The sequence below is a fragment of the Lagenorhynchus albirostris genome, chromosome 13, assembly GCF_949774975.1.
Source record: "Lagenorhynchus albirostris chromosome 13, mLagAlb1.1, whole genome shotgun sequence".
Taxonomy (NCBI): Eukaryota; Metazoa; Chordata; class Mammalia; order Artiodactyla; family Delphinidae; genus Lagenorhynchus; species Lagenorhynchus albirostris.
The window spans coordinates 1931873-1955747 of record NC_083107.1 but is presented as its reverse complement, the minus strand read 5'-3'; the positions used below and the strand labels follow the sequence as shown (position 1 = coordinate 1955747).

Genomic DNA, 23875 nt, shown 5'->3' with positions numbered 1-23875 from the left:
TTCCTGGTACCTCCATTTGTATTTAATGTATTATGTTAAGGCTTAAATGTGCCATTTTACTTTTTGTTTTCCGCTTGTCTTTTGTTCTATTTTTTCCTCCCTTCACGCAGTTTAAATTAGAGTTCTTTTGTTAGAGTTCTGTTTGGGCATTTGTACAGACTTTTAGTGGATGCTCCAGGCACTGCAGTCTGCACACACATAACTTCTCAAAATCTACTGGTGACAAGTTTTACCAGTTTGGAAACATTACTTTCTTTGACCCTCCCATATCTATAATATAGTTATTTTTTTTTATAAATTTATTTATTTATTTATTGGCTGTGTCGGGTCTTTGTTGCAGCGCGTGGGCTTCTCATTGTGGTGGCTTCTCTTGTTGCGGAGCACGGGCTCTAGGCGCGCGGGCTTCAGTAGTTGCGGCACACGGGCTCAGTTGCTCCGCGGCATGTGGGATACTCCCGGACCAGGGATCGAACCCGTGTCCCCTGCATTGGCAGGCGGATTCTCAACCACTGCACCACCGGGCAAGTCCCTATAATATAGTTATTTTATTTCACTTATATGCATTGGAAACCATAAAACTTATATAATTTTTGCTTCAACCATCAAATATAATTTAGAAAACTTTGACAGGAGAAAGAAAACCCATTATATTTACCCATATTTTTGCTCTTTCCTTGTTCGTTCTTCCTTTCTGATGTCCCAAGTTTCCATATTTTAGTGTTTCCTTTTTGTTTAGAGAATTTTACTTTAGCCATACTTCTAAGGTAGGTCTCCTGGTGAAAACTTTTCAATTTTACTTCATATGAGAATGTCTTGATTCCCCCCCCACCTTTTTTTTTTTTTTTTGCGGTATGTGGGCCTCTCGCTGTTGTGGCCTCTCCCGTTGCGGAGCACAGGCTCTGGACGCGCAGGCTCAGCGGCCATGGCTCACGGGCCCAGCTGCTCTGCAGCATGTGGGATCTTCCTGGACCGGGGCACGAACCCGTGTCCCCTGCATCAGCAGGCGGACCCTCAATCATTGCGCCACCCCTCCATTTCTGAAGGGTATTCATGGGATATAGAATTCTGGATTGACAGTTCTTTCAGCCCATGAAAAATGTGCCACGTACTTCTGGGGCCCTGTTTCTGAGGAACTTGCTGCCATTCTGATTGTTTTGAACCTGGAGGTAATGTGTCATTTCCCTCTGGCTACTTTTGAGATTCTTTGCTACGGCTTTAGTTTTGACTATGACGACTTGGTGTGGATTTCTTTGGTTTTATCTCATTTGGGGTTCACTCAGCATTTTGAATCGGAACCTTTATGCTGCTTTGCCAAATTCAGGAAACTGTCAGCCCTTTTCCTAGGAATATTTTTTTCAGCTCCCCCCTCCCGTTCCATGAGTATATTTTATGAAAACCGTGGGGAAGAAAGTCAAAGGAATGAATTTCAGAGGAACTCTAGATATTCCTATATTCTAGATATAGCAAGTAACGAGGTAGGAGAATTCTGGAGCCTGGGGCTTTGGGGCTCCCCCTACCCGCACTGCACAGCTGAGCTCCACCAAACTCCCTCCATGCCTCGCTCTTTCCTCAGTGCCTGGATGTCACCGTTAGTGGTTCCCAAACAAGTTTCCGTTCACCCCCTCTCAGTAAATGGTGTCACTTAGTTCAGGCCCAAATAATGACAACTAAATATAAGAAGGCATCCTGAGTCCTCTCCTTCTCACACCATGCCCACTCTAGCATTGACCTTCAGTTCCAGAATCTTAGCACAACAAATAAAATAAAACCACAGCTTCCTTGGTCTGACCCCAGAAATTCTGATTGGAAAAACATGTCCAATTAAAAAAATAGATATCCCTAGGAGATTTAGAAGGACAGACAGGCAAGCCTAGTTTACCCTGGTTAGTATGGAAACAAGCACAGCGCCCCTGCTTGATGCTTTCATCCCCTTGGTGTCCTTGCAGCATTTGTCACTACCCCATGGAGCCAACTGACTCGAAAATGTGTAGCCTTAACTTCCTACGTGTTCTTCCATTTGTTATAAAAGCAATTTAAAAACCCTACCAGTGGGCTTCCCTGGTGGTGCAGTGGTTGAGAGTCCGCCTGCCAATGCAGGGGACACGGGTTCGTGCCCCGGTCTGGGCCTGTGAGCCGTGGTTGCTGAGCCGGCACGTCCGGAGCCTGTGCTCTGTAACGGGAGAGGCCCGCGTACCGCAAAAAAAACCCCAAAACCCTACCAGTAAGCCCTACCACTAAACCTTGAAAGAATTCTTAGTGAAAATGAAAGCTCTCAGTTTCTACTCCATAGGTCACTAATGACACTTCCTTTTCTCCATCTGCTCCGTGCTTCCAGGGAAGGACACACAATGATTCTAACCCTGGGTGAGACCTGAAAATCTCTCCCCGCGGCAGTGAACAGCGATTGCACAGATTCAGCCCCAGCAGCACAGAAATGTTTCCACTATCCACTCATCAAGTTACATATACACCAACCTTGACAGTTAACAGACATTTCTTTAAAATTCTCTAATATTTTTCTTAGCCATCCGATGATGCACCATGCAAAGCAGAAAGCCAACCTTTAAAACTGAGAGTTTCAATATTTTATTAAAATAGCATATTTAACCACTGTTAACCAAGAATGTTAGCTTCCCACCCCCACCAGGTGCAGCACAACACAGTGATTGATTTCAAATATCCTGCATTGTGATAACCAACAGAAACATTTCAAAGTCAAGTCTGCAACTAAAAACTAGACCTTGGAAAAATCCTGAATTAGAAGAAACATAAAGCCCTCAAACAGAATTTTATCTGCCCGAGAATTAATGCGGTGCGCCCCCCACCTACCTGACAACACTGCTGGGCTGCTTTTTCTCCTCTGTGCATAGTATAACGTCTCGTTTATTAGTACCCACTTTATAAATAAATCGGCATTTAATCACCCCATTTAATGTTCCTTTTCAGCTTCACAAAGAAACCAGTAAATAAAACTGTCGATGACAGTCACGACATAGGCTCTCACGGCAAGGTAAAAAATTTGAAAATACGCAGAGATGCATCAATGCTATTTTACATAAAAAGACAGATTTAAAAAGTGCAAGGCAAAATCTGCAGTTCTTTTAGGGGAGTTTTTAGGCACATCCATTTCTTAAAGCAAGCTTCAGAATGAATTCCGGTTTGTTCTTCATGATACCTGTTTAAGTCTTTCTTTAAAAAAAAGAAAAATACATCTCCTCAAGTGTGAAACAGGGCATCTCCCGTCCCGAAAGGCGAGGTTTTCAGGTATGGCGCGTCCGTCCTTTTTTTATTCTTGCGGGCTTTGGTTTGGGGATGTACTGATTATTCGCCTGGTACTCGAGTTCTTTCCGGAAGTAGTGAATTGCTTTGTTTAACCCTTCCTCCAGCGGGACCTATTTAAAGAGAGAGCGAGAATGAGGGGCGCGGCCGGGTCCCCCGAGGCTGTCTGCGCCTGTGCTGTGCACCCTGACAGGCTGCACTTGAAGGAGCTGCAGCCCCAGAGACCGCAGGTTGGGACTCTGTTCCAGTTTGAATCAGTCACAAAAGGCACCCTTAAAATAATGCCCACACGCGCCCTTCCTCTCAGAGGAGGAAGATGCGTGGAAGCATCCGTATCCAATCCACATGCCTGATTCTCTGGGTGACACTTACTCTCTGTACTTTCACCCCTGGGGACCCTCATAATTTAGAGCTGCCCTGCAGCAAACAGGAAACGGAAACCGAATCAGCTGCCCATGTCCTCTCTGCAGACATGACCTCTAGACTGAGACCTGTAGGAAAGGAATGCACCAGCCACGCCCAGCCTGGGGCGGGGGGAGGAGGAACTGTCTGCCTGGGGGACAGGCAGCCCGAGCCTGGCGAGGCCACACCACCTAGCCTGATGGACTCCAAGGGCAACAGAAAGGAGGGGAGGCCCACTGTTACCCTTCAGCCTCTCACACTCCCACCCTGCTCCACCTGCATAGGAACTGGGGTGGATGGGCTCGCCCACATCATGGGCAGGCCGGCCCTGCACAGCCATGACACCCTGGCTGAGTGAACAGAGGCAAGGCAGGGCTACCTGGGGCCAAGCCATTCCCTGTTAACAGAGAACAAGGGCCACAGGCTACAAGCACCATGTGGGCCTGGAGAGAACACTGCTGGGGCCTCCCCACGTGGCAGCACCCCCAGGGAACACAGTGCAGGGGTGGAGCCACCCCCCCCCCCACTTACCACTGGCTCCCACCCCAGCATCAGCTTTGCTTTCTTGATGTCTGGTTTCCTTTTCTGGGGGTCATCCTGGGCTTCAGAGAGAAACTGAATTTCACTCCCGCTGCCTGTGTTGTTGAAAAAAGGTGAGAATCAGGAACCACTGGGATGCGACTCTCCACATACATCGAAGGCAAGGCCCCCCATCGCAGGTATACAGGTGCAGATGGAGGGCTGGGTCCCAAGTCACCTCCCCGCCCCCGGGGAATGTGCTGCTGGCCACACAGCACTTGGCAAGGGCAGGACACCAGCCTGCGCCACCCCAAGGGGAAGAAGAGGGCAGGCCCAACGCATACCATCCCCCTCAGCAGCACAGCCGCGTGCCCACTGCCACCGGGGGGGGGGCTGTGACCCTGATGCCCCCACGAGCCCCCCTCAGGTGTTCATGCCCTGCAGCCAGGCTCCCTTCAGCCCGTCTAACGGGCAGAGTGCCAGGGAGTGACCGTCGGCCAGCCCAGGCTGACACCTTAGAGGCCCTGCCACCTACGCCCTGCCAGAGCCACCCTGCTGGACAAACCTCAAGCAGAAGGACAGAAGCCCGGCTGCTCCAGCTTCCTAGGACCAACAGATGGAAGCCAGCCCCGTACCCACTGGCCAGGCCTGCAGAGGGAGCCCCCAGCCCTGGTCCCAGAATCTGGAGCGAATAAAACAGCTGCCGCCTGAAGCCAGGGGTGGGGGTCGATGTGTTACACAGCCATCCACCCAGGCTCCGGACAAGCTTCCCAACCTCAACGTGAGCACGAGCGCCTGCGGAGTCGCCAAACGCGGATTCTGACCCGGGAGACGCGGGCAGGGTGTGTGACTCTGCATTTCTAACAAGTGCCTGATGGGGACGAAGATGCTGTGGTTTTCCTCTCAGGAGGACCATCCCCTGTCCTGGCCGACTGTCCGGGCTGGACAGTGCCAGGAAGGACAACTGCAGAGAATCCAGCCTGCTAGGTGCAGGGTCTAGACAGGCCCCCATCACGCTCGCCTGGCCCAGCCAACCCCACTCCAGTGTGGTTGGGTCTGGACACTGATTTCTTGATCAAACCTGGGAAGCAGACACCCCCCAACCCGAGCCCCAGGAACCTGACCCTGTGACCAAGGGCACAGCCCGTAGACACCGGCAGCCCACAGCTGGCTGAAGACGCAGACTTCTCATGGCTTAAGAGCACGCCTTCTCGGGGGCCACGCCCAGTGTCCACACTGCCTGCAACACCCCATGGCCAGGTTGGCCAGAACTGCACATGGGACCTAAAACTCGCCACCGGATTCCACCAGAATCACACAAGCCCCAGTGTTGCTCTCCCGCTCCCTGAAATCCTGTGCTCGGCCCAGCTGGCATCCGGAACCAGACAGTGGTCACCTGGGCAGAACTGCCGGCCCCAATCACGTCTCGAGCACAGAGATCAGACGTACCATTTCTGCTCCACACAGACCTTGTTACAAGGGTGAACAAAGCTGGGCCCCTCCCCGCACCCCTTCACCTTTCCGTCACTTAGAATCACAAAACGGTGAGGCCCTCCTGATCAAGTTCTGCTTTTCATCCAATTCGATTAGCGTGTCTTAATTACCCACCGTCCAGGCGGGGCGTTATTAACCGACAGGGTAAGCGCGGTCGGTCACACGTAGGAAGGCCTCTGTCCAACTTACCAACGAGGTTTTTAATTAGCTCAGCGAATTCCAGGATCGTATGTTCTTCCGGGTTCCCCTAAGGAAGAAAGGTCTCTGGTTAGAGGTGTAAACGCAACGGCGACTCCACGCCCTCCCGCACCACATGCGCGCCGTCCCCGACGCCGGGGGGCGGGGGCAGGGTCAGCAGACGCCCGCCTGTGTAGCGGCGCATCAGGGCGCTGCGTCCCCTGGCCCAGGCACGGGACGGTTTCCAGACGCAAGGGTACTGTAGGCTCGGTGTCGCTCTACAGGAAAGCCTGGTTCTGCGAGCTCAGCTCTCCCAGGACACTCTTGCCCCTGGGGGCACCGTGCTCACCCCCTCGGTGATGAAGACGCGTGAGCCTGGACAGGAGTCCCAACAGACGCGAAACGCGCTCGCAGGGGGGCCCTGGGCAGCCGGTGCGAGGGACAGGATGTGGCTCTATGGCGGGCGTACTTTGGGGGGCCTCTGAACGCCCCTTCTCCTCTTCCTGCCATGGTACCTTCCAGCAGCCACAGCCCCTCCCCTCCCCGAGCCTGCTCGTCCCGTCCCGTGAGAGCGCACCATGAAGTCTGGCAACCGTACGTCCCACCACTCTTCATCCCCAATCTCCTGGTTTCGTCTGAGACCAAAGGTAAAAGAGGCAGGAAGGGACCCTAGGCCTAATTATGAGCACCCCGGGGCTACCGGCAGACACGCCCCTGAAACAAGACAGGTTTCTACAGGAGTCAGACACTCCAGCACGGCCCTGTGCAAAGAGGCGAGAACGACGCGGCACTAAAGCGGGGAGTGGCTGCTTGGGGCGACCACTAAGACGCACACTTGGAAGGGCGAGAAGTGAAAACACAGGGTAAGGGCGGTGAAGGCTCAAGATGAAGTGAGGATTCACGAGACACGGCTTATGCTGTTTAACCCCCTGTTCCTTTGAAAATGCATGAAAACAGCACTGGCTGGGTGCTTGCGGCCGCTGGGACCCATAAATTGGTCAAAGGTCCCACAGGGAGTGACCTCTCCTTTGCTGTTGGTAGGAACTCCCGCCCAACCCAGGAGAAATGAACGTTCCAGAGCGTGCTTCAGACTGCCGGTCATGAAGAAAAGTACAAGGAACGGTTTGCAAGTGAAGTGCTTTCAAGAAATTAGCAGGCACGCCCACACCTGTGAGCTTAGCCCCTCCTAGGGAGGGGAGGTGGCCGAGGAGACCGAGGTGGTGAGAGGGGAGGGGCTCCCCCACTGAGCGGGGCGGGGGGTGGGCTCGGGTCAGCGGCCATCGGCAGAAGTGGGCCGTCTAGAATGACGGGCAGTCTACACTGGACACCTCGCATTTTAAACGGGGTGGAATGAAACCATTCAGGAGACAGTGACCAAAAGGGTCCGAGGGCTCTAGCCCAACCTGATCCCTGGAAGAGCTGGAGAGGAGACTGGGGAAGTCCTGGGGAAGCTGTCACATCACAGGGGAATAGACCAGCTCTGGCGGGGGGCGGGTGCCCACGGAGAAGGCAGGACGGTGGGCGGGCACACACAGGATGAGGTTTTACCTCTAAACAGAAGGAAAAACGTTCTGCCAGGGAGAACCGGCCGAAGACAGGACAAACTGCTCTGCAGAGAAGCCCCTCCTCCAGCGCCAAGAGTGAGCGAGGCCGGATCAGAGATCAGGCCGGTTCTGCTCCCTCCCGGGAGCGTCTGCGCTGCAGGAAGTGCGGGAGGAAGTGGCACGAAGGGGGTCTGGGCGCTCGCAGACGTGACAGCGAGGGAAACTGGCTTAGCCACCCCATCTTCTACAGCCCCGGGAAGCAAGCCTTATCGAGCCCAACTGCACATTCAGTGATGGACAAAGGACACCCAGAACGTCACCTCCAGCCACTGAAGGCTTCACGCATTTCTAGACCTGGCCCTTCCGGTGGGTGGAGCGGGCTTAGTTTATCACGTGGCTCAGCCACGTGTCCCAGATCTTCTTTGTGGACTCGTTTTGTTCTATTCCGTGGATCTTCCTCTAGTGTTGGGCAAGTGACACACGGGCACGTGCCCTAAGCGTGCTGCCGGCGAAGGAGCCAGGCAGGAAGCCGCCTGCTGGGGAGGGAGGGGGCAGAGGGAGGGACTCACCAGGTTGACGGGGCTGCTGACGTTGCTGTTCATGAGTGCCACGAGGCCGTTCACCAGGTCGCTGGAAGAGAGGGGAGGCTGCTCAGGTGCCCGCCGAGGCCCGCAGGTGCCGAGCATCGGACACAAGCCGGCCACCTCCCGGAAGGAAACCAAAACCCCCACGGGAGACTGGACGTCAAAATAAAACCCTGCACCTAGAGGGCGCAGAGGATGCTCCAGTGTTTGCAGATGGGATGATGTGGCGTCTGGGATCTGCCTTCTGTGGGAGGGTGGAGGCAGATGGCTGAGCAGGAGATAGGGCTGAGTTCCCTACTTTGTATATTTCTGAAGTCCTTCGGCAATTAAAAAATGAAAATAAAGTAGGCACACACCCCAAAAAAGATGGCGTTTATGCAAGTTTCTGAGGAAAGTCCATGTTTAACGGGAACCCAGGTAGTCGGCCCATATGGAAAAGCAGATGGTTTTTTTAAAAATAAGGTCTCCTGCAATGGAAGAACTCCAGTATGTAAGTCTCCTACTGGCAAATCACAGAGAAAGCCAGACAGCCCTGAGTGTTGAAACCAGCTCCCTGGACCTCCGGCCCCTCACCTCCCCCCAGGAACCCCCGCACCCGGATGGGACGGGCGGGGGCGTCTGGGTGTTGCAGACGGATGGTGAGCGAGTGGGCCGTGAGGGTGACGGTCAAGAGGCAAATTTTCCGCTTACCAAGGTTTGGTTCTTATTTTCAGAAGCGTTAAAGGGTGGTTCTGTCAAAAAAAAGTGACTTCATAAAAATGACACCTGGCTGCTACGCGAGCGTTTTACTAAAAGTCATAAGTCACTTTCACCAGCTGTGTCTCACGAGGCTGTGAGGGTTCTTTCTGCTCCGGGGATGCAAATGCGGCCGCCTGGAACCCTCTTCCCTCCTCCACCGTAACCAGCAAGGAGCAGGTTACTGTGCCAAACTTCCAAAAGAAAACCTCAGGTTTTCCTTTCCTTTTCACTGAGAAACAATCTGGAGGTGGGGGTGGGGTTATTTAGCAAACAAATGATTTTCTGGGTTTTTGCTTACAACCAATGGGCATTTTATAGGTACACGCCTAAAGTCCGCTCTGCTCTCATGGATCAAGCACAGATGCAAAGAACCGCTGACTTGAGATGATTCCTCGCTTCTAGGAACTGGCAAAAATCCCTTCATCACTATAGCCGTTAACAACCACATCCCAACACATCCTCTGACAGCACACGTCTCTGCATATTTGGAAAAGACGTTAAAATGTGCCATTCAGTAGCATCCACAAACATTTTTAATGGGGGGGGTCCATATTAAGCTGGAAGGTGACGGACACTTATGTAATCATCCTGGGGGGGAGGGGCATGCATCTTTCATTCAAAAAAACTGGCAACTTTTAAGGCCAAAAGTGCACAGATCACATCCATTTAACCTGAAGCTCTTTAAAAGTGTCATTCTGACAAAGTGACTTTTTAAGACAACACAGCATGCCTCCGTGATGGGGTGAGGACGTCACCTGGCCACGAGAGCACCAAGCACGGTTATGCCAGGATGTCAGCACACACGCCACCCAGAGACCGCAACGGTCACCCAGAAACGGTGCAACGCTACCGCAGGGCAACCGTGGATTTTGGAAATGGGTAATTTAGTTCAGTAAGTACAGATCCGAACATTGTGCATTTTTAACTGTGAAGTGAAAGAGCCTCAGTTTCTACAAAATAGCTTGTTTAAAACAGCCCAGCGTTGGCAAGTTAACTCTCTGGGCCAAGCCTCGAACAATGGAGCGCGAAAGCCGGGAAAGCGCCTTCCTCGAGTCTGGTGACGTCGGGGAGCCTCAGCACGTCAGAGCCCACTACCTCGAGATGTGAGACCAGACGGCGCGGCCTCACGGAGAGAGGGTTTGCCCGAAGGGCCCCCAACACCACTTCTAGTGACTCCACTGAGGTCCCTTCCAGGCTGCACCCTGGCATCTGGGTGGGTGACGGGGCGCGTGGACCGTGCAGGCCGGCCAGCGAGGCACGTCCTGTCGGGGATGGAATGCAGCCCGCGCATCACTCGATGCTTAAAGGATTTTAATCACCAGCAAAAAGCAAGCACCTGAGAGGCTACTTTAAATGAATTCTGTATCTGATGCCTTTGAAATAGTAAGAACAGGTTGAAACTGATGCCCCTTCCACTGCACGGTCTCTGGAATACTCCACGAGGTGGTAAGGCTGGAGGAGGCTGGGGGCCTTGATGAGGCCATTGGAGGAGATTCAACGCGACTAAGACGTCAAGACCCCCCCCACACCTCGAGAAAGGGCGCACACGGGGGCCGGGTGAGGGCAGGCGGGGTGGACACGTGTCACGATGAGAAGATGGTACCCAAGCGCAGGATCCCAGGAGCACGGTCCCCACACAGACATGGGCCGCAATTGCTTCCTTGCAGCGCACGGCTCCCGAGTGAAGTGCTCTGACATGAGAACAGGCCGGCTAGCTCCTGGCTGAATCCCTTCTTAGACTATTTGGGCAACAAAGTGGGCCAGTGACGTGACGGTCCCAGGCTTTTGCCCTGCGGGGCAAGATACTAACCGATGGGGAGAGAAAAACCACTGTTCATTTTAAGACACTTACTCAGCTTTCTTTTGGGCTAAATGTGAAAATCCACAAACACTTGCAGGAAAAAAAAAAATCTACAGTGGTTGTGTTTAATTTTTTTTTTCTTTTAAACCAGGAAAAAATTGGTGTGTTGCTCGGGCCGAGGTGGGGTGGGAGCCCCCCAAGACCTGCCACCACTTCGCCCGACAGCATCCCTGGGGTGGCCGCAGGCCCCAGGGACAGCATTTTCTGATGGACAGGCACTCCAGGGTATTTGTACTGAAAAGTGCAAATATACAGTCCCAAAACACACAACTAGATTTTCCAATGATTCAGGACACCACAGACCTATGCAGAATTCACCACTGTGCCACGTGGGACGTATTCTGGTAGATGTAACTGCTCATATAATAACTCTTCCCTCAGAACCCAAACCGCACTTTAAAACTTGCCACCAACTGAACTGGCCGACGACAGGCTAGACTGAGGAGGGCTACCAAGAAATCAGTAATGTGACCCTGTGAGACCGTTCAACCAAGTTCTTAAAATACCTTTATCTACATTTAGTTCGGGCACAAAATTTGTCAGCATTAGGCCACTTGACCTTCTTAATGATGACAACCTTGTCCACCCCAGAAGGCACATCTAAAGGGTCTGATTTCGGCATCTGCAGGTGTGCTGCAAGCCTGAGGCCGTCACCTCACTGGCCTGAACTGGAGGCCCTGGGTGACCCTCGGGGCCGGCAGGTTGGCCGACCATACACTAGGTGGCAGCAGGAGACCAGCACATCCGACCTCTATTGGCAGAGAACTGGGATGGGGGGGCGCGCCCACGGTATGAGCAGAACTAACCGTCAACCCAGCTGCTTCACCGGAATGAAAACAGCAAAACGAACAAGTGACCCAGATGGGACTGGACGGCCCTCGCCCGCCTGGGGGTCTTACCTGACGTACTGGAAGGCCCTTGTCTGCGACCCGGATCCGTACACCTGCGGGGAGACCACACGGAGGGTCCCGGAACCGCGGACTGCACGGGAGCCTTCAACCACCAGGGGCGTAGCCTGACCTCAGCCCTGACAACCCCAGGGTCCGGCTGCGCCAGGCCCTCCACCAGGCCCGGGGCCTCACCCAGGGGCACCCTGAGGCGCCCTGTGGACAGAGACGCCCCTGGGCACAGTCATGAGCCAAGAGCACGGCGGGAGAGGCCTCTGCAGGCAGGCCCTGAGCCCGAGGCACCAGAGTGTCCGCAGCTCAGGGAGCAGGGTGACCTGAGCCCCGTGCAGGGTCACGGCTCCCGTGTGTTCCCTCCACGCTCCGCCCCCTCCCTCCCTCCCTCCCAGGGCAGCGGGGACTTCTGACTTTAGGGCAGCCCCCCCCCCACGCCCACCCGCCACCCACCGTGAGCGGCTCCCCCTGCAGCGCCTGCAGGATGAAGTTGCTGACCACCCGGCCGTCGTTCATGTGCATTCGGGGTCCGAAAGTGTTGAAGATCCTGGCCACGCGCACCTCCACGCCTTCCTGCAACACAGAAGAGGGTGAGCCCGGCGCCCCAAAGGTACCTCTGCTCTTCCTTCCAGACACAGGTGCTTTTCCGTCCTGATGAGATGCTCTGCTCTCTGTAATCAAATCTGGAGGCTGCAAGTTACACCAAACTCACATGAGCCCCGATTCCCACCACCTGGAGGCCCACAGCATGAAACGTGCTGCAGAAACCTGAGAGACAGTTAAACAGCGCAAGGGGTTAATGATGGGTATACATTTTCCCCCAGTAAATCAATTCTACTTTCTTAACGAGAACCGTGCTATGCATCTCTTTCACATAATATTTTGTATAGATGTATCACTCAACAGAGATTTAAATGTTAGTGAATGTTTAATAGCTGATTTGAAGAAAAACAAGAGAGCACTTTGTCCTGGGAAAGGAGGGGCAGGTGAGGGTTCCGAAAAGGCTACACTGTACCGACTAGCTTCCCCAGTCTGTTCTGCTGGAAAACTCATCCGCCCCGTGAAAAACCAAAGGGCATCTGGCACCTGACACAGGCTGCATACGGCTGAACAGCCCGGGAAGACGCCAACGTCCGTTGTTCCGGAAACGGGTGTTCCAGACCTTCCCAGACCTGCCCTCCTGTACTTTCAACGTTTCTATTTTTATTACAATAAACATCTCTTACTTTTGTAATTGGGGAAAGCATATTTTCAAACATGTAGTCAAGGAAAGTATATTTTTTTAAACACCGAAAGCCTTCTGCAAACTATCTTGCTTAATTATCAATTTCACAGACTGCTCTGTCAGTGATAAAAAGTTAAATGTTTCCATCACACTCTGAATCAGCGGACTCTTACAGCAATCCATCACCCATCAGACGCGCATTTCCGGGTGTCAGAGGGCTGGTGGGGTGGGCTGTGAGCCCCAGGGCTCAGTGGCCAGGCCGTGCCGTCGGTCTCTCCTCACCGGGAGAGCGGGAGCGGGCGGGGCTCACGTACAAGCCAGCCTCAGCGCAGGCCCGGTGATGACAGCTTAGCTGCTGCCGGGGTCCTGCTAGTCAGTACAGTTCTTTCCTGACTCTACGTATCGGAGCCGGGGCAGGCTGGGAACCTGAGGGACCCGTAGCTGATGGGGCTGATTTAGCATAGAATTGCTCCACCGTAAGTACTGCGAGTGGACGGCCAGGGGCTGCGGCATCCCTAGGGCCCCGGCAGGCCTCCCGGTGGCTGGAGCTGCCAGCCGCCTCCGCCCCCAGCGGCCTCATCTGGGTCTCCACGCGTGCAGTGGCTGGCAGGTGTGGGCCCAGCGCAGTTAGCTTTCAGAGACCGGAGCTGCCACATTTCTGCCAAGCCCCAGCAATGCACCATCGAGCCTTCCCAAGGGCATTCAGACCCCTAGGCCTACGATGTGAGCTGTAATTCCAGGTCCGGGCATAAACCAACCCTGCTCTCTACTGAACTGACCAGGGAGCATTTCAGCGACGGGGGGTGGGGCAGGGACGAGCAGAGATGCTGCTCTCACTAGAAAACAGCTCCCAAGTGTCCGCCTGCATTTACTTGTCAAGATGAGAAAATCCAAAGTGGGTGAAGGTGGCTTTATTCCAAGAGAGGAAAAGCTCAGCACATTCACAGCGGTCAGGCCACGTGCCGGCAGGGCGCTTGGGGGGCTGTGCTTTGCTCCCTCCCCCGCCCCCAGGAACGCTGGGCTCTGCACACGTGAACTGCAGCACAGAGGGACCTGGCTGTGTGACCTGTCCACCTGGGTCCGGGGCCTCAGGGGACGGGCAGCTCCCCCCGACTACCAGGTGCGCTGACGCGTGCTTCCCAGGAGCCCCGGCTCTCAAACTCGTTCACACCCTCTCCGCTGTGCCAGGCCTGCCCTGAGGGAGGCGCCCAGGACACGTTCGCCTGCAGGGAGCAGGACACACAGAGCGGGAAGCCCCCAGAGACGGCAGGCCCCCAGGAGAAGGACATGCCATCCCTAAAGTAAGGGGGTCACGCAGCCCCGAAGGCTGAACCACACGATTCCCCCCGGCCTCTCATAAACATACCTTCGAGGGGTCCGCTCCCCGCCTGGGGATGAGACCGAGGCCATCACAACAGGCAGAGCTCAGCTGCTGAGCAAGACGCCCGAAGGTGCGGAAAGTGTCCGTTCACGCTGGGTGGCGGCAGAGGGAGGCCACACAGGTTTGGGGACGGGGGATGCCTGCCTGGTAACTGCCCTCAACGGTCCCGCCAGACCCTTAACATTCAGACCAGAGTGGTCACTAGGCCCAGGCTCAGCGCACGGCCAGCGGGGAAGGGGCACCAGAAACAGGCCTGCACTGGGGGTTCCAGGCCATGGGCTTAATCAGCCCCTTGGGGTGAACCCCGCTCACTGGACATTTGATGTCCTTCAGCCGGTTGCTGAACACTTTGTTAACTAAGGTATAATACGCATCCCAGGCATTTAATTTTAAGCATTCTGATGCCAGAAAATAAAACAAAACCACACCCTCAAGGCCCTGGACTAGACGGTTTCTGAGTTTCCTGTCTTTCTGCTCTGCGGTCTGTGTTTTTAGGAACGGCGGCCTGGTTCGCAGACCCAGCCCCGTGGGGGAGGCTCAGACGCAGGTGGGGCCGTGAGCTCCGAAGCGCACAAGCGCCGACCGCAGCCTTCTGGACAAGTCTGCACGTTTACAAAACCACCACGTCCAAGGGCACGGACCAGCCCAATGTAACTTCTTCTCTGACAAGTTCAAAGTGTTCCTGAAAGATGCGATGCCCTTTGATCCCGACTGCCAGCTCAATCCACCCCCTGCAAGAAGAGTCCAGGGAGCCCCTCTTTATGTACGAAACGTGCCCTGCAATGTACCTGCGATAGATTTTCCTGGGAAATCAAATTCTATTTTGAATACATTTTAGGATATTTAATTCACTACAACAAACCCAGAAGAGAATCCTTTAAAATCTTTTATAAAATGTGTCTTCATCCCTGGATTTATCTTGTTTATATTCTCTATCCTTATATATTAGATTTATTCAGAGAAAGATATATCCACATACCATATACGGTCTTTTCAATAAAATGATGATTTATACTTAAGAGGGGACATGCCTTTATGTATTAAAAAAAATTAAATTAACCCACCTGGTTCATCATTTTACTGGCCATTATTTTTTCATTTGCCTCCAGATAGCAAAAACTAACACCCAGACTTTTGAAGCAGGAGAGCTGGAATACTGAACATCAGTTGCTTTGCTGTTTGAACTCCAAAGATGGTCTGATCTGCCCCAGACCGGGCTGTGCCCACAGGGGCCAGCCCAGCGTGGCAGGAGGGGCTCTGACTCACCCCTGCCGCAGCTAATATAAAATCCCAAGTGAAAGAACTGCTCTATTTTTCCCTTCCGTTTATCTCTGAATGGGACCGTGGGTGGTAATATTTTTTCCTTCTTGCTTATCTGTGTTTTCTTATTTTCTATCCTGGCAAAGCAACCTGCAGTACGAGAATCCCGACACTCAACTGTGTGGTGTCTGCCCTGTGGACAGAGAGAGAAGATGCCCACGGCTCCCTCCCCTCAGCACGGCTCGGACAAACGAGGGACAGCAAGCACAGGTACACTGTGTAGACCCAGCCGCGGTCACAGTCTCGGACCACAGCTCTCCCTGGAAGGGAGCACAGCACGTGTCACATGAATAACAAGGCATGCGAGCTTTGAAGCTCACGCTGGGCCTTCTTCAAGGCCACTCAGAACCAGGCGAGACCACAGGGACCTCCACCCAGGCCCAGGCGCCCAGCCCTGCTGTCCTGCATCAGCCCACTGGCCTTGCAGCCACCAGAACCAGAGAGGACGCCGCCAGCCACAGGGCCAGAGGCACGGTCACTCCTGGACCTAAGGGCCAGCCAGCAGGAGTGCGTGAGGGACTGTGGGGAGAGCAGGACCCACACCTGCCTCCAAGGCCACAGGGGCAGACCTTCCACAGTGTATTTCCAGATGCCCGACGGCACTGCTCACCTGGGCAGACGGGAGTCGTGGGGCAGGTGTGCTGAGCAGAACCCACAGGTTACACAGTGCTGCTGGCCTAGACCCGAGCTTCACAAAAGGTGCTGAGCCTGTATCCGAAAGCAACCCTCGGACCTGACACTGTGACAGGGAGCAGCCTGTGCACTGTCCCCCGTGAGAAGCCCACTGTCACCCTAACCACCAGGTGACTTTTGCACACAGGTGACATCATCTGCTGGGGTCCCTGGTGGGAAGCCCAGGCAGACGGCCCCCGCAGCAGAGGCATTCTGCAGCAGGCGACACCCTCCCGACGGCCACAGCCGGCCAGCCGCACACAGGGCTCCTAGAGGATACATTACGGGGAGCACCATCTATACGTGCCTCTCCCGAGACCTGTGTGAGCAGAAATGCCAACGCTGACATTCCCCAGGTGTGGAGGGAGCTGTGATCCTGCGCTCACGAGCTGGACGGCACTTACGGATCCCGGGTCAGCACATGCGCAGTGGAACCCACACCCTGGGTCCTGGCATCCAGTCAGTGCTCAATAAATGTTGGCCACGCTGTTACTAAACACCATAGTTATCATGAGCTCATACCTTAAGGTAATATGAATACTTAGAACATTATTAAGTTATACTGCTCATCACTTAGTAAGAACTAAAAGTTCAATAAAAAATGTCCTACTTGCCCGCCAGCTTTAACTACACAAAAACTCACTAAGAAATACACCCACAGACTGAGAGCAGAGAGCCGAGAACCCTATTGATTTCTGTCCCCTCACACACTCGAGTTAGTTTTCTTAGGCACCAACATACACAGAGGCTGTTCTGTGTACCTGGGAGACCATCTCATTCAACTTTCAGGTCAAGATATTCCCGGCTCCAAAATGATATAGTTTGTCTTTTCTAGAACTGATTAAAATAAATGGATACTACAAGCCAGCTGCCCAAAGTGGCTTAGAAAACAACTAGTTCTGCTCCTGGCCGAGAGCTAAGGCAGAGAAACCGAAATACCAGTACCTACCTCAGCACAGGGTTATTCTGTGGGGGTCGTCAATACTGGTATTTCATTAAAAACATGAGAAAAAAGTCTCTGGCAGCTGCCCTCCAAAAAACAAACAAGGCGCTCAGTGCCCCCAGCCCAGCCGTGAGCTCTCAGCACTGGGTGCCCAGGCAGGGTCCCCCATCACACAGAGCCCGTGGCCAGCTGACCTCCGAGCTGGCCGGCAGGAGGAACCCTCGGCCTGAGAGGGCTGCTCCAGGATATGGACGCTTGCTCGTCTCTGAGTCCCAGAGTGTGGCCACCACGCCTCTGTCAGCAGCCTGTCGTGGAACCACCCCCGTCCACGGTTATTCACTTACACATCCCTCCAAGGGCGTGTCTGTGAGGGTCCCAGAGCTGGGCAAGCACAGTGGATGGCCTGGCTGGGCCCCATCTGGACGTCTGACTGGCCCCTGCACAGCCCTCAGGCAGGCAGGACAGGGCCCTGTGACTGATGGGTCACGTCTCCGGAGTAGACAGTGGGGAGCTCTCGGCTGTAGGCTCCACCTGCCCCAGCGTGGAGGTGAGCAAATCTGTAACCTGGAGAGATCCACAGGCAGGCCCCAAACGGGGGCAACGCCCACCCCCGGGCAGGGCCGGTCACGGCGCTTCATTCCAGCGCAGGCCTGTCTACACCGCCAGCCCCACAGCGGGTTGCATACCTGCTTCATGTAGGCATAGCACATGGTCTCGGCGACGCGCTTGCCTTCGTCGTAGCAGGCTCGGGGTCCTATGGGATTCACGTGGCCCCAGTAATCCTCGGTTTGAGGGTGGACTTCAGGGTCTGCGGGGGGGGGGTGGGGAACATAAGGAAGTACTTTCAGAGTCTCCCTTTATTCACGTTCATACACTTTACGAACAGTGGATACTGATGGTGCAAAAGGGAGCTTGGGAAAGACCAAGGTGAACATCTCACCTGGAAAGATACCTATCAGAGGAGCACCTTCAGTGCCCCTCAGTCCACCTCTAGTCCAGCAGGACACGCTACTCTGACCGCTCGTATCAGTGATGACAGTTTTTACAGGAAAAAAAATTAATTAAAAGAGCAAAGTCTCTCGATTTTAAGTCTCCCCCCTCGCGTAAACTGTTCTTAACTTTTAGATTACTATACAGACTAAATTAAACATCTATGTGAAAAGACATAGGGTCCAATTTCACATTTATAAAATATAGAATTGTATAAAGCATGGATTTATTGAAAACATTTTAAGAGCCTCTCTCTGGAACAGAATGGCTTTCACCTGTGCTGTCACCAGAACCACCTGACAGCCTCAGTGACACACCTGGGGACCTGGTCGGCCCTGGTCCTCTAAGCACGAGAATGCAATGCAAAGAGCTCTTTCCCCAGCACGCGTTGTACACTTCCCAACGCCTGTTTTTTTGGTGTGTAAATCAGTCACACTTTAAGATGTACCAGAGGAATGGACTATCTAAAGACACCTAGTCACAGATTATTACTTTTAAAAATATTATCTTGACTCTTTTTTGGCCGCGTTGGGTCTTCGTTGCTGTGCGTGGGCTTTCTCTAGTTGTGGCGAGCGGGGGCTACTCTTCCTTGCGGTGCACGGGCTTCTCATTGCGGTGGCTTCTCTTGTTGCAGAGCACGGGCTCTAGGCACACAGGCTTCAGTAGTTGTGGCTCATGGGCTCTAGAGCGCAGGCTCAGTAGTTGTGGCTCACGGGCTTAGTTGCTCTGCAGCGTGTGGGATCTTCCCAGACCAGGGCTGGAACCCCCGTCCCCTGCATTGGCAGGCAGATTCCTAACCACTGCGCCACCAGGGAAGTTCCTAGTTACAAATTCTTTTTTTTTTTTTTTAACACAAGTGCATTTTTGGAATCAATTAATACCTGATTTATCCGGTACAGCAGGAATTTTACACAACTATGCTATAAAATGCATAAATCTTTGCCAAGAAACCTGGATAAGGTTCACCAGCCCCACGTTACAATTCCTTTCTGCTTATGTCAGAGCTGAAGCTCGTGGGCATGATGGGACGTGAGCCAGGACAGGACAGGACCCAGACCTCTGCAGCTGCCGCTGTGCTTAAAGTTCCCCGAGAAGCAGAACAGCTCAGAGACAAACAGGCCCCGAGAAAAGAAAACCAGCAACGGGACTTCATGTGGATGTGCTGGTGACGCGAGACCTCTTCGGGGATTTCTGCCGAGGGCTGGGCAAGCTGGACTCCCAGAGGGAGACCCTGAACGTGGCAAAGGACCAGAAAGAGGAGGGTGGGCACAGGCACCACCCCTCGACTGGTACTGTCCGGGCGGACAAGCCCAAGGTTCACGACACACAAAACCACCTTGCTACGACAGAAGCGAGGGTGCAGAGGGACACCTCGTCTGGACCCTGTGTCCCCTGTTCAGCATCGGGGAGGCCGGCAGACCAGGCACGGAACCCACAGGAGGTGGGTGCCTGCAGACTGGGGCTGGCGGGGCCTCCGTGAGTTACCCCGACGTCACTCACAAGCCCTGAAGACCGCGAGCTGCCGTCAGAGATGCAATGCTGAGTGGGGGGATGGGGGAAAGACGCCAGGGGCCTGGATGGGTGCCGCCAGCGCTCTGAGGCGGTGACAAGGACGCAGCCTCGACAGCGTCGGCACCGATGCTGCTGGGACATGTGACACAGTGGGCCGCCCAGTGCCACTCGGGGACCCGCTGGGCCTCTGCGGAGGTTGGAAGCGGGGAGCAGGGGGACGGGGAATAAAGGTCCCCCTGCGTGCCCCACTCCCAGAGCCGAGGGGGAGCAGGTGGGAGGGGGCAGTGGGTGCTTTGCCTTCCCACGGGGGTGGCAAAGAGCAGAACTGCGTCAGTAGAACTGCTGCCTCTATGGGTTTTTTCCAGCTGGTTCCCTTATTATTTTTTTTTTTTTTTTTTAAAAAAAGGCATCTCTTCCCACATTGCCTTCTCACTTCCTTTCCGCGACAGTAACGCAAGGAGAAAATCGCATCGCGGTAGCATCTGGCTTCTGCCGCGTCAACTAAGCATTTCTCCAGAACCCTGCGCCCAGCGGGCGGGGCTGAGCTGGACGCCCCATGAGTGGACACGTGGTCCTCAGCCCTCTCCGGACGCTCACTTCCTCACGGCCTGTGGAGGGCAAAGCAGGCGCCTGCGTTTTCTGGCTCCACCTACTTAAGACTCTTCCAGAACCCATCCTCCTACAGGTGAGGCAACCGTCACACGTCTCCCCAGCGAGCAGGCTCTAAAGCCGACCCCTGAGCTCCCGGCGGGGTTGGGGGACCCTGCTCTCACTGGAGCAAATGCTCCAGCTAAACTGGCAGAGTCCCCAAGGATCTGACTTCTGGGGCACCTGTGGAGCAGACACTTTTGTGGATTGGTAAGTGGCGGGTGCTCTGGGGCAAAGTGACACGACACAGTCCTCAGGGGGTGGTCCTTCAGCAGGAGAGAAAGGCTCGCCCCAGCCGGAGGAGGGAGCCCCTTGCTGCCATCTGCTGGAGAGCAAGAGCCAGCCGGGCCTTCCTGGAAATGGAGTCCAGACTCACTGGTCCCTTCTGCGCCCGAGATGGGATGCAACCGTCCAGGGCGCCGGAGTGACACCCACTCACCTCCGTACACCTCCGAGGTGGAGGCCAGAAGCAGACGGGCTCCGACTCGCTTTGCCAGCCCTGCAGAGAGACAGGACACCGTCACCTTCGGGGAACAGGGAAAACACGTGTGCACACGCTCATTTCTGTAGCCAATTTAAGCATTTTTTAGCGTTAACTGTATCTGATCACCCGTGCACCTTCAGTTACCCACTCCTATTGCATCTACTTTGGAACCAAAATTAAAATAGTAAGGAAAGCACGCATGAACGTCCAGAAGCACAGTATTTAGCTGGACACTTGTAACTATAAGCAGGGCCAAATGCAGAGTCTGGGGGTTTATTCTAAGTCATGACTTGAGGAGTTTCATAAAGATTCCTTCGCCCGAACGTACCACCCAGTATTTCGTCAGGTAACTCCGCCCCACCCCCGCAGGGAGAAGGCAAGGCCCCTCGAACCTTAGCGCCCCCCTCACTGTCCCCCTCAATGGCCGGCCTCCTGCCCCCACTCCCCACACGCCCCAGGCATCTCCAACTGCCCCCGAGCCCATCTCCTGTCCAGGTACCTCCGCCCTGCACCCTCCCTCCCTCCTTTGAGGTCCAGCTTCCAGAGCATCTTTTCCAGAGCAACTGGCCACATCCTCGTCCTGCTCTGAACCGTTCCCGGGTTCACACCCCTCCATGCAGAACAGACTAGAGCATCGTCACCTGCAGTGCTCAGGTAAGTCCTCCAGATGCTCTCACAGTCCCAACACAGCAGGCCCTGCCCCAGGGAAACCCACTGCCTGCACTCAACCCCCTGCTTCCCAAACGACTCCCCCACGGAGCCTCTGTGCACAGACGCCACAGGGCCGGCCGTGCCACTCGCCGGGCACTGCTCAGGGCAGAGGGCCAACTCGGGCCGTCAGGTGCACCGGAGGGAGAGGCTCAGGGCGCACGCCAGCTGTGGGCATCCCGGGGGTGTCGGGGGGCGAGACAGAAGGGTCCCAGCGTGAGTGTATGGGAGCATCTGGCGGGGAGCCCTGAGGATGCACAGCAAGAACAGAGAAGAGTGCTGGTGAAGGTGCAGACGCCACGACGAGCTCGAGGACAACGGCAAAGGGGCTGCAGCTGAAGTGGAATCTGCAGGCTCACGGCACTGCAGGCCCATCTCCCGTGTTCCCACCCCACAGGCGCCGGCCAGATGCACCCCGCCAGACCCACTGCTGCACAGAGAGAGTGGGAGTCCCGAAGGATCCGGAGATCTTTTTAAATTAAACTTCCAACGTGAGAAAAGCGTAGCTTCAAATGCAGTTGTTACAGGTAATCCAGACAGAGGCCCTTCGCCCGTTTCCCAACGGTAACGATGTGTAAGAGCAGCACATCATCACAGCCAGGATACTGACAGGGATACAGTCACAGAACACCCCTCACCACGAGGCCCCCTCCTGGGGCGAGGCCGGTGTTTGCACTGAAACTGGACAAGGTTTCACCAAGACGCAGCCACGCTCAGGGCCGGCATGGGGTGACGCCGCAGAGGGAGGGCCCCCCAGGCTCAGAGCACCCGCCCCAAGTGCGGAAGAGCTAGTGACACTGCACCCAGCTCAGAAAACCGAGTCCCACTGGGTCTCCTTCCAGCCTGGCCATTGTCCCCCTGCAGCCTTTGTCCACGTCGCCCCTGGAAGACCCTTCCCCACACCCCCTTCAGTCCTCCAGGCCGCCTTCACTCGTGCTTCCAGCCCCAGCCCGAGTCTCCGCCCTGGAGCTCTAAGGGCACTTCAGGGCGCCTGCTCTGGGAACATGTCCGTCCTCCATGGTCGCCAAGCCCCTGAGTGTAATCCTCATCTGAGCGCCCCCAGTGGACGGGACGGGTGGGAGGCAAGTCGTCTTTCTAAAGAACTCCGTGCAGACGAGGCTGTTCCCGCACTGCGGCTGGCTCTGTGTGGAGGAGGGGCTGGACGGCTGGAGAGGGGGGGCAGGTGCTTGCAGTGCCAAGAACGGGGCATCTCCACCAGGCGCACCTGTGAGCACAATCGGGCTCTGTCCGTCTGCAGGCCGCCGCCGCCTCTGGATCAGAGGAATCACCCTTCCCTTCCTGCACAGCCCGCTGCCCCGAGGGCTTAGTGTAAGAGACGGAGCGCGCATCCCACCGCCCTTCACGTCTGTCTCCCAGCTTCGCTCCAACTAAAACGCAGCGGAACCTGTCGTAAATGTTCCTTATTAAATCCACTTTTTACTTGATATTTAAACAAGTGGTTCGTCTCTTCCACTTTGCACTTAACCCAAACCCCTGGTTTTCTAAACCTGTGGGAACTGAAGCCCACGTGTACACGGCCCAGACTCTGGGCCTCAGGCCAGCTGTCTGTAGACTTGCACGTGCGGCACCTGGGACGGTGCTCACGCCCTCACCTCCCACTTCCAGGGCGAGTCCTGCGGTCAGTCCAGAGCCAAGAGCTCAGTCTCCACCACCCCATGAGGGGCGCTCTCCCCATCCCCCCAGGGGCAGCACCCGAACTGCGTGGGCTCAGTCCACCCGCCCCGTCTCGGATCAGAGCCGCCGAGGCTCACGTGCCACGAGTCCCGGGAAGCGCAGGAGGGGAGGGCGGCCGCTCGGGGGCCAGGGGATGTCACTACCACCCCCCCATGACAAGTTCCGATGGCAAAGCAAGTCACACTGAGGGCCCGGACGTAGACGGGGGGTGAGGGGCGCCGGCCGAAGACCAAGATCAAACTGGAACACAACAGTCAGTGACCGACGCTGGACCGAGACACCCCGACAGCAGATGCAAGATAAGGGGGCCACAACTCACCCAGCATGTTGAGCGTCCCGATGGTGTTGGTCTTCAGCGTCTTGATGGGGTTGTACATGTAGCTGGGCGGCGAGGCTGGAGACGCCAGGTGGTAGATCTGGTCCACTGTGGGGGCAAAACCACACCTGTTACGTCCATGGAAAGCACTGACCGACTGAACTCCTAAGAATCAGACCGTGTAACACAGGTGTTCGTGTCTTCCGCTGAAATTCTAGTTGTCACGTTTCCTTCTTCTTACAAACTAGTTTATGTGTACGATGGGAAGAACTTTAAACAAAAATAGAAAGTCTCATTAATCTGGAACAGAAACGTGCCGGCCCCTGACGTGGCCTGTTCTCCTCTAATCAGAAACGGTCTGATTACCAAGCTGATTGCTTTCTGAGACGATCTGTCCCAGATAAAGCACTCAAATCAGAAGGCAGACTGATTCTTCAGACAGAGTTAAGCATGAATATTTAATAAACAACATTTTAAATTTATA

At 54.8% G+C, this 23875-nt stretch overlaps 1 protein-coding gene across 4 annotated transcripts in view; it reads right to left on the bottom strand.

Moving 5' to 3' along the window:
- Window positions 1-2570: 2570 nt before the first annotated feature.
- The window catches only part of UXS1 (UDP-glucuronate decarboxylase 1), a 74060-nt gene continuing 52755 nt past the window's right edge, over window positions 2571-23875 (bottom strand). For all 4 annotated transcript variants that reach the window (XM_060168763.1, XM_060168764.1, XM_060168766.1 and 1 more), the window contains 9 exons: window positions 23395-23499; window positions 20628-20687; window positions 17725-17846; window positions 11951-12070; window positions 11498-11541; window positions 7985-8045; window positions 5884-5941; window positions 4213-4316; window positions 2571-3392 (listed from right to left, as the gene is read on the bottom strand). In XM_060168763.1, the coding sequence (XP_060024746.1) occupies window positions 3261-3392; window positions 4213-4316; window positions 5884-5941; window positions 7985-8045; window positions 11498-11541; window positions 11951-12070; window positions 17725-17846; window positions 20628-20687; window positions 23395-23499 (806 nt within the window). In that variant the 3' untranslated portion in view covers window positions 2571-3260. The remainder of the gene's footprint in view (window positions 3393-4212; window positions 4317-5883; window positions 5942-7984; window positions 8046-11497; window positions 11542-11950; window positions 12071-17724; window positions 17847-20627; window positions 20688-23394; window positions 23500-23875) is intronic.